We start from the raw sequence: 11,054 nt of genomic DNA, 5'->3' as shown, positions 1-11,054 counted from the left end.
AGAGGGGTCCCCAATCTTGGGGGGGGTGTCCAGATGATTAACTTAATGTGCAACAATTAGTTTTCTCACTCAATAGTAAAAAAAAAAAAAACATAACGTTTAAGTGTATAGAGGGTATCTGCACATTTCTAAAGTGACAATTGAAGGACTTTTTAATACACTCACTTCATTCAACTGTAATTGTATTTGTGTGCCGGTGACTATGGGGGTTTGGGAGATATAAAACGTCATGTCACAGAAGAAGAGTATCTTGTCAGAATTTAGAGCGAATATAACGTTTTTACAGTGTTCCTGACGTTATCTTGAGTTGTAACAATAACAGAACAACAATACACAACCAAAGCAGTGTGTGCTGACTGTCTTTGTAACACCACAACGTAACGCCGTCTGTCATCATCGCATAACAGTAACGTCACTGTTGCATCCTTGATATCTTAATAATAGTGACGCCGCGGAGCAATCCTTGTTATTTTCATCCCAGCAGAAGCGACACCACTTCCTTGTTCATGGAACGGTAGCTTCTCATTGGACAGTACGCATGCTTCACACTATCAAAACATCTGCCAAGTAGCCTCGAGAACGCACCCGAGACCGCAGTGTGAATCCGCCCTCAATCTAACCACTTGAGTCTTACAGACTTATGGACACTACTTTTTCTTTGCGTTTTTGCATATACAATACCATTGTGGACTTTGGGTCAAGTTCTCCCCACATCTGTACGATTATTGTCACCAGTCAGAAATGTATAATGTGAATGAAAAAATCTTTCTCAAATGTCACATACTATACAACATCTACCTAGCATCTGAAACAAGTATTGGTGCCTTAGTATACTCATATGTGAATTTAGATCATGGAATGTAGCAAATAGTTGAAGAAAACATTTCAATGTAAGCGCACAATGAAACATAACACATAGCAAATTGAGCTAAAAGCTTATTTTTCACATACAACTACAGCAGCTGGTTTTGAACTGTAGATATGCTGTATAGAACACTGGTTCTCAACCTGTGGGTCGGGACCCCCAAAGGGGTCCCCAATTTTGGGGGGTGTCCAGATGATTAACTTAATGTGCAACAATTAGTTTTCTCACTCAATAGTAAAAAAAAAATCAAACCTCGGCTCGAAGTGAAGCGGTGAATCTTAGTATAGAATTGTCTGGAGAGCCGGTATGACAGCCGGTATAATAGGTTTTAAAAAAATATATAAAAAATCCTGCTTGCTGGTCTCTTAGTTGTTTGTCAACTGCATCCCTCTATAATTATTTCAGTTTCTGTTATCTTTGTGGCCTACTACATTTTTCAACTTCTGCTAGATTTTCAATGTATTTACTCTTGTCTGCCTTAATGCTCCTTTTTACCATTCTGTTAGCATCTGTATATTCTTATTGTGCCTTTACTTTTGCTCTTATGCGGTTATTTGTCATGCAATAGGTGAGACCTATTGCATGTACAAGACAGATAAACCCTGAAGGCCAAATTATCATGTGAAGCTTGACCAATCCTCAAAGTATCCATTCATCTGCCCGGGAGGGACAACGCACCATTCATCTGACCGGGAGGGACACCGCACACATATTCTGGCCGTACAGGACATATAAAGCCTATTCATTCTGAACTGAAATGACCATATATGGACATGGGACACACATTTGGCTTTTTGAAAATGCCTATTCATTCTGGACTGATATTTTGCATGTACAGGACAGAAAAACCTGTTCATTCTGGCCTGGAGTGACCATATATGGACATGAGGTGACATACATTGTGTTTTTGAAAAACCCTGTTCATTTTGGACTGAGTTCACCATATATGGTAATTAAACGGACATTCTGTTTTTGAAAAAGCCTGTTCATTCTGGACTGAAATGACCATATATGGGCGTGATACACACAAAGCCATTCATTCACCGCTTCAAAAACAACATAACGTTTAAGTGTATAGAGGGTATCTGCACATTTCTAAAGTGACAATTGAAGGACTTTTTAATACCTCTAAAATGACAAATTAAACATTCTCGATATTGTCAAATATTAGAGGCAGCAATAGCAGATCTACATGCTCACAACGCCTCGCGTCGCGAGGCGTTGTGAGCATGTAGATCGGCTATTTTCACAATAGAACCGTGTTATACACATGTAATGCCTCAAGTCTTACAAATCCAAGTGCTCGTCAGGGTGGTGGTGGGGGGGGGGGGGGTCCCCAGTTCAAATATGATTATTTTGGGGGTCACGGCCTGAAAAGGTTGAGAACCACTGCTCTAGAACAGTTCTACTTACTATCAGTATTGGACGTTGCATCTTTAGATTAAAAGTATTTCCCCCGTTTAAAGAACTCTCTCTATATTCTAAACCGTGCGGCGCCTCAATTTAAAAGTCAGCTCTGCCCTCATGCTGCTCAGCAGAATTAATTTCCATCCAGGGGCGTCACACCAAATTCTGGGCCCTGGGTACAAGGATTCACTGCGGGCCCCCCATGAATGTTAACTATTGAAAAATAGCAGATATACAAGCTCACAGCGCGGCACCAAGTGCCGCGCTGCAAGCTTGTAGATCTGCTATTTTTTTTTTTTTTGCGAAAAAGTGTGCAAGAAACCCATGTTTCCATGTCAGTGATGCTCAAACTTTTTCATGTGAAGGACCCCCAAAATGATATGAATTAGGCCACGGACCCCCATCTCAAAATATTTACTTTCAGGGACCCCCTCGGAAGCAACATTTCAGTGACAAATGTCCGCTTAAAAAATACATATTCAAAGATTTGCACACATTTTCACGACTTATAAAAAATAGCAGATCTACAAGCTCGCAGCGCGGCACTCGGTGCCGCGCTGTGAGCTTGTATATCTGCTATTTTTCAATAGCTAAAGTTACTAGGGCCCCTCCACCTTGGGCCCTGGTAACTCAGTCCCACTTTCCTACCCCTTGTGAAGTCCCTGTTTCCATCTATTACCTTATAAAGTCTAATGTTAAAAGTCCACCTATTAAAGCCGTTAACATTCTACACAGAGATTACAGAAGAGGCAGACGGGTTTTTTTTTTTAACACACTCCTCCAGACACCAACCAAAAAGTCTTTGAGGTGAAATTGAGATGCGTGGCAGCAGACCCACTACAACAGACAAACAGGTGCACCCAGCACCCACTGATCTGGATGATGGGTGCTATGCACTAGGGGTGTAACGATACATTTTAATAGCGATTCGATACACATCACGATACATGGTTGACGATACGATACATGGAGGATATTGGTTAATTAATGGCGATACGATACGATTCGATTTAATTATTTAAAATCGATATAGTAACTATTTAGCAAAGAAATTAAATCTGTGTGAAAGGATAGAGCAGGTTTTTAAGGGAAACATGTATTATTATGGATATAAATAAGTAAACACTGTGATTATCTGCCAAATACATGGACATTGTATATTGACAAACCTGCACCTTGACATGTACCCAGAGATTACACACATTTATCCATAGACCAGTGTAGTAGCTATATGGAAAGGAAAAGTAATTATACCCCTCCTTTTCATTTTTTCTTCTTAAAAATGCTAAATACAATGCACAAGTAGGCAGTATCGATACAATCGATTCTTTGCACTGACGATTCGATACGATACAAAATAAAACGATACGATTAGATTTTAGCTGTTTTCATTTCGATCTACTTCGATTTTTTAAGTTAAAAACGATATTTCGATACAGTTACTATATCGTTACACCCCTACTATGCACCCATTGTTCTGGATGGGTGCTATGGAAACAGGCAGGGACGTGCAGAGAAGGTTAGAGAGGCAGGCATAGGCGATTCTAGCCTCTTCTATCAGGGGGTGCAAGACAGACCCGGTACTTCTATTACCTCATGCACGCGCGCGCCAAATGTAACCCAAAAAAAGTGCAAAACAGGTGCTTCTTTTTCTAGACACCATGAGCAAATGTATTTACTTATATTTTGCAGGCAGAGGCAACACAAGACATATTAAGCCAAACATCAAGTTAATCATCAAGCAATCAAGCAATCATCCTTATTACACAATGAACTGCAGCCTCCGGTTTTTGGAACTTGCATACTGATCAATTATTGCTGCAGTTTCATTTCGTGTTCTTTCTCAATCTGTAAAATGCCTGTATGGTGTTAATCTCACAGACCACCCATAGTGCCTGCCGAGTCTGCCAAGTTAACAACAGAAATACTTGCCCCTCCTCTCTTTTTGCGCACATTTTACAAACCACGATCACTGTTTTATTTTATAAAATAAAGTTACATTACAAAAAAAAGTACAAAAAATAAAATAAAAAAAGATGGCCGCCTGGTGGTCAGGGGTGCAAGTGCACCCAAGGACACCCCTTAAAATCGCCTATGGAGGCAGGGTCTGACAGTCTACTTTGCAGAGAAACCGCCTTTGCGATTCGCTAAGCACAAGATTTCACATCGCGATTTCGGTTTGAAAACTTTTAACCGTGCAGCACTAGTCCTTTTCTGCAGAGGAGTGGGTGGTGGGGGCCTTTTTGGTCGGCGGGGCCTTACGCAGACTGCGTAGTCTGCGTATACGGCCCGCCGGCGCTGCATGTATGGGCAAAAAAGGGATTCCGGGGAATACCCATATATGGACTTTTACATTTTAACCAATGAGGAAGCAACCAAAACTGCTTTTGATGTTGTGGGCAGACCAGGTTAAGAGTGCCTGAGGATGGGTAGGCCTACGCCTTGACCTTTGTTTGCCCCCCTCCTCATAAGTCGTCATGTTGGTTCTCTTCAGCCAGTACGCCACCCTCCTTGCCACCACTCTCCAATAATCTGGTAAAGCCCTCCATGGTTCCCTCTCCACAGTAGTCCATGACCTTCCGGTCATCTCCCGCAAGGAAGAATTTAAACGTGGGGTAGCTGTACCTCTGAACCTCAATCGACAGCAGTTCATTGGCTGTCACGTCAATCTTGGCCACTATGATATCCTCTCTGTCCTTGTAGTGCTCTCCCAGTTTGTCCCAGACGGGTTCCAGTTGTCTGCAGAGTCCACACCAGGGTGCAAAGAAAGCCACAAAGACATTCTTGGTGGGGTCAAAGGCGACTTCATTGAAGTTCTTGCCCACCAGGACCTTGACAGGGTTTTTGTCCCAGTCTTTGGGGATGTATTCGCTTCTGAGGTAGTCCTCGGTGAAGAGTGTGCAGAGTTTGATAATGTTTTCAGTGGTGATGGCCTCATTTTCTGGCATCATGGATGCCATCGTCCCGTCTTCAAGCTCGAAGAGAAGGATGGTGGGGTATTGCTCCTTCTTCAGGCCAATGAGCTCTATCATTTTGTCGTTCACGTCAGTGTCCATGAAGACAAACAGGATCCTGCCCTTGAAGCCTTTTGCTGCCTTCTTGAATTGGTCCATTTTGTCCACAAAGTCAGTAGCAGCCTTTGACATTAACATGAAGGCGTGGGACTTTACTTCTGCATTGAAGATCCTATAGGCAGTCTGCTTTGAGAACTCGGCGACCAGAGGAAGCTGGTCGTTGTCCTCAATGAATTCCATGAGGTCGACAGCGGTAAGCTCTTCAAGGTCTCCGTCAAAGATACAACGCTCATCAAACTTCCTGAAGAGGACAACACCGTCCTTGGACACCCCTAACTTTGAGTACACCTCGTCATCAGAGGTCATCCCAAATGGGATGACCGCATCCATGACCTGATACATGCATTCTGCTGCTCTAACGAAGACCTGAGCGTCCTCAGATTCGGCATCCTTGAAGAAGCCAATGACCGCCACTTCGTTTGCAACCATAGACTCTGCCTGCGCAACATGGGGCAGGTGGTCAACAGCTGGGCCCGGGCGTTTCTTAAACCACTCCACAAACGCCTCTGTCTCCGCTGTGCCGTCTACTTTACCCAGGCGGATATCTGCCTTCAGCATGCTAGCGGCATTGGCATCCTCTGGGGTCAACCACCACGAAGCATAGAATGCCACCAGAGTTTTCAGCGCCTTGTTGAAGTTACTCTTCTTCAGCATCAGGACTCCCTCTTCCTCTGGGATGGGATTTGGGGATGACACAGCGTAGGGCATACTGTGTCACAGATATGTCGTTGTTCCAGTCTACACAAACAATGGTGCCAGGCTGTATAGGTATTATTCTACCTCTGATTTTTCTATGATACTTCAACTTCAACCGCATGCTACAACTGTAAACTGCTAAGAAACACTGAACAAGTCTAGAGCCTGTTCATTTATACCCACAAACTCTCCAAAGCATCACAGCCTTGTGACATCACAGGTGATATCACGGGTGACATCACCGTGACACATCCATATATGGGTATTCCCCAGAAACCCTTTTATGCCCATTACGGAGATCCCTGATGTCATCGATATACATCACTGGCCAGATGGCCAAGACTTGGCCCATATCTGTGTGGCTGGTTCAGATAGGGATCTCCATGTAAGGACATAAAAAGGATTGTATGTTGTGTGATGTCACAGGAACCACTCGAACAGAATCCATTTTATGCCCATATCTGGAGATCCCTGATGTCATCAATATTAAGCCCATATCTAACAGGACTATGGGAGTGGTGTTGAGGAAGACAGCCCATATCTGTGTGGCTGGTTCAGACAGGGATCTCCATGTATGTGCATAAAAAGGATCTTATGTATGGTGTCAGATGTGATAGAGGTCATCATTTTCACATAACAAATAACTGATTAAGCATGTTTGTGGTCTCACAGCATATCTCCATGGATCTCCATACTGTATATGGGTAACTGGTCCGATATACATCACCGGCCAGATGGCCAAGACATGGCGCAACCTCGCCCTCTAGGGTGAGGTCGCTTGTCGCCCTGAGGCGGCTCCACCGGGTGCTTCGAGCGTCGCGTCAACGTCAACGCTGGGAATGCTCCCGTTTTAATTAATGAAGGGTGCTCCACTGCCGACGTCAATGTCAGCGTTGGACGCTCAAATTCGCCCCGGTTCTGTTTTTGACCCCATCATTTTGGTGGAGCCCTAGCCTTACTAGTAACATAGGCACCGGAGCCTGTTTAACAAAAGGCTACTGTGTCCCCCCACTTTTGGGTGTCCCTCCAGCAAATCGCTGCTGCTGCTGCTCGCATCGCGCAGCGGTCGCCCAAGCCCATTTGGTGGGTTGTCCTCCCCTTGCTCAGTTGCCTGGTAGAGGACTGTCCAGAAGATATGGTGATCTGGTTTGGACTCATTGTCCGCAATATCAAAGGAAACAACCTGAATAGACGACTAAGCACGTAACACAGCAAAATTAGGGGAAATGTAGGGCAGGGTTTCTCAAAGTGGGTGCTGTGAGACAAGTCAAGGGTTGCCACATTATACTTTTACAATATTTGTATAATTAAACAGACACAACACAAACAAAGACGTAACCTATCCCACTGTCTCTTTATGGGTCTGGAGGTCATCCCCCAGAAACTTTAACATAAATGCAATTCCCAGTGTTCTGGAGAATTTTGGTTTGATACCAAATCCAGGAGAAATTACATCCCAGGTGTCTGGTAGAAATCCAGGAGACTCCTGCTGGATCCAGGAAGGTTGGCAAGATAATTACTACCTTTACCTTTTGAGCCTGGATCCCTCATGCCCAAACCTTTGGTAATTGTATCATCTAATCAGGCTTTTATGAATACCCTGAACAGTTTTTAATTAGCTTGATTGAATATTTAGATATTTGATGTAAATGTTACCAGGCCCTCCAGGCCCAGGGCCTCTCCCCACACACACCCATTAACTTCAAATTTCATTTTAACCATGATAGATTCATTAAAAACACCCATTATAATTATAATTTATTTTTGAAGCGGTGAAAACCGCTTCCAATGAGTAGGGTTGGGACCCGAAACCGGTTCTTTTTAGGACCCGGTTCCATGATAGCGGGTCCAGAACCGGGTCAATCATTTTTGCCGGTCCGATTCTCTTAACGGGTCTCATCACCGCATCGCGGTAAAAGAAAAACACTAGCGATTAGCGAATCGCAAAGGCCGCGATTCTCTGCAAAGTAGACCTCCCAAGGAATATGGAGACGTTTTGAAATCCCTTCATAATTGACTGTGCAATGATCAAATCAAACCGTGGTGTCTGTCCTTAAATCCTTGTGCATTGATTAAAAGCTGCCATTTGTCCTAAGCTGAAAGTGAAAGTAACTTCCGTGCAACGGTGGCTCCCCCTCCTCGTCCCACGCACACATGTGAAGTGTCTTAGGGTGCTTTTTTTTGCCTTGATGAAACTTAAGCAAGGCAGCGACATACAGTACTTTCTTCCTTGACAATAATGAGAGGCAGACAATACCATTACTGACATTTTGCTGAATATAAAAACGTTTTATATTGCTAATAAGCAAAGTAAAAGGGAATCTTTTGGAAACTTTATGGGTCTGTAACTCAGTGAATAAATGGAACCAAATGGACCTGTTCCATTTTTACTCTAATATTGTAACATTTAATATAAATTGGGGTCCCAGTGATATAAATATAATTAAATGGGTATCTGTAGCCTAGTGTATTTAGAAATCCTAGTTCTAAGTTCAAACTAAGCCATATTGTAAAATAAATATAAGAAATAGGCAAACATTTTGAAAATAGCCGATCTACAAGCTCACAGCGCTCAAACACATTTTATTGAGGACTCATAAAACTTTTCTGGGACCCGGGACCCATTACATTGAAAACCTATTAACATCACTGCTAACTACTGTTTGAACGCCCATTAGGCTTATGTAAACAACTACTGTTAAATGGTCTCAATCGTTCATGTTTTATTTAGGAAACAAAATCATAAAAAAAAAACATGTTGGACTCATGCATACAGCCAGACTACCTAACCGAACAGTGTTCAAGCCAAGTGAAATGGGTGCAGTAATTTAATAAAGCTGATTTTCCATGGTTTAAGTTGTGTGTATTATGTAATTGTATAATGGATGATAGAAAATATGAAAAAATATATATATTGGAACCGTTAAGAGAACCGTTAGGAACCGGAATCGTTAAGAGGGAATCGCTAAGGACTCGGAATCGTTAAAATCCTAACGAGTCCCAACCCTACCAATGAGTGGCTTTGTGTGTATCACGCCCATATATGGTGATCTCAGTCCAGAATGAACAGGGTTTTTCAAAAACACAATGTATGTCACCTCATGTCCATATATGGTCAATCCAGAAAGTTTGTGGGTATAAATAAACAGGCTCTAGACTTGTCTCAGTGAACCCAAAATTCAGTGTTTCTTAGCGGTTTACAGATGAAGCATGCGGAGAAAAAGGAAGCATCGAAGAAGACCCAAAAATGGAATAGTACCTATACAGCTTGACACCTCTGTCTGGAACAAGGTCATATCTGTGACACAGTTTGTCCTATGTGCACTACTGATGGCCAGTTGGTTGCTGAAGATCAGGGAGATCCCAGAGGAAGAGGGCGTCCTGGTGCTGAAGAAGAGTAACTTTGACGAGGCGCTTCAAACTCATCCCAACCTGCTGGTGGCATTCTATGCCCCGTCGTGCGTCCCCTGCAAGGAGCTGGCGCCAGAGTATGCCAAGGCAGCTGGCATGCTGAAGGCAGAGGGCTCAGATATCCGCCTGGGTAAAGTAGACGTCACAGCGGAGACGGAGCTCCGCAATGTCTCGATGATCCCGACCATCTTGTTCTTCGAGGGAGGAGACAAGGAGTCATACAGCGAGTACCATTATGGTGGTAGTCAGGCTTATGACATTGTGAAGTGGCTTAAGAAACGCACAAGCCCAGCTGTTAACCACCTGGCCAATGTCGCGCAGGCAGAGTCTATGGTTGCAAACGAAATGGCGGTCATTGGCTTCTTCAAGGATGCCGAATCTGAGGACGCTAAGGTCTTCGTTAGAGCAGCAGAAGTCATATATCAGGGCATAGACGAGGTCATCCCATTTGGGTTGACCTCTGATGACGAGGTGTACTCAAAGTTAGGGGTGTCCAAGGACGGTGTTGTCCTCTTCAGGAAGTTTGATGAGCGTTGTATCTTTGATGGAGACCTTGAAGAGCTTACCGCTGTCGACCTCATGGAATTCATTGAGGCCAACAACCAGCTTCCTCTGGTCACCGAGTTCTCAAAGCAGACTGCCCATAGGATCTTCAATGCAGATGTCAAGTCCCACGCCTTCATGTTAATGTCAAAGGCTGCTACTGACTTTGTGGACAAAATGGACCAATTCAAGAAGGCAGCAGAAGGCTTCAAGGGCAAGATCCTGTTTGTCTTCATAGACACTGACGTGAATGAATGCGAGACCGTTGACCTGAAGAAGGAGCAATACCCCACCATCCTTCACTGGGCGCTTGAAGACGGGACGATGGCATCCATGATGCCAGAAAATGAGGCCATCACCACTGAAAACATTATCAAATTCTGCACACTCTTCACCGAGGACTACCTCAGAAGCGAATACCTCCCTAAAGACTGGGACAAAAACCCTGTCAAGGTCCTGGTGGGCAAGAACTTCAAAGAAGTCGCCTTTGACCCCACCAAGAATGTCTTTGTGGCTTTCGTTTCACCCTGGTGTGGACTCTGCAGACAACTGGAACCCGTCTGGGACAAACTGGGAGAGCAGTACAAGGACAGAGAGGATATCATAGTGGCCAAGATCGACATGACAGCCAATGAACTGCTGTCGATTGAGGTTCACAGCTACCCAAAGTTTAAATTCTTCCCTGCGGGAGATGTCCAGAAGGTCATGGACTACTGCGGAGAGAGAACCCTGGAGGGCTTTACCAGATTCTTGGAGAGTGGTGGCAATGAGGGTGGCGTACTGGCTGAAGAGAACCAACATGACGACTTATAAGGAGGGGGGCAAACAAAGGTCAAGGCGTAGGCCTACCCACCCTCAGGCACTCTTAACCTGGTCTGCCCACAACATCAAAAGCAGTTTTGGTTGCTTCCTCATTGGTTAAAATGTAAAAGTCCATATATGGGTATTCCCCGGAATCCCTTTTTTGCCCATACATGCAGCGCCGGCGGACTGTATACGCAGACTACGCAGTCTGCGTAAGGCCCCGCCGACCAAAAAGGCCCCCACCGCCCCCTCCT

The 11,054-nt window shown here is 44.2% G+C and overlaps 2 protein-coding genes across 2 annotated transcripts; one reads left to right on the top strand and one right to left on the bottom strand.

The window, feature by feature from the left end:
• Window positions 1–4,737: 4,737 nt before the first annotated feature.
• Window positions 4,738–6,054, bottom strand: LOC308302858 (protein disulfide-isomerase-like; the record flags this gene model as incomplete). The annotated part of the gene is made up of 1 exon (XM_080747176.1): window positions 4,738–6,054. One exon carries the CDS (start codon window positions 6,052–6,054, stop codon window positions 4,738–4,740), a length of 1,317 nt encoding a protein of 438 aa, XP_080603302.1.
• A 3,318-nt stretch (window positions 6,055–9,372) lies between these two features.
• LOC308302857 (protein disulfide-isomerase-like) lies at window positions 9,373–10,809 on the top strand (the record flags this gene model as incomplete). Its single annotated transcript, XM_080747175.1, has 1 exon — window positions 9,373–10,809. The coding sequence occupies one exon, from the start codon at window positions 9,373–9,375 to the stop codon at window positions 10,807–10,809; it is 1,437 nt and encodes a 478-aa protein (XP_080603301.1).
• Between the last annotated feature and the right edge of the window lie 245 nt (window positions 10,810–11,054).

This window comes from Nannobrachium achirus (assembly GCF_963921795.1).
Source record: "Nannobrachium achirus genome assembly, chromosome: 18".
Lineage (NCBI taxonomy): Eukaryota > Metazoa > Chordata > Actinopteri > Myctophiformes > Myctophidae > Nannobrachium > Nannobrachium achirus.
The sequence above is the reverse complement of the archived record's forward strand: the minus strand, read 5'-3'. Positions and strand labels throughout refer to the sequence as shown.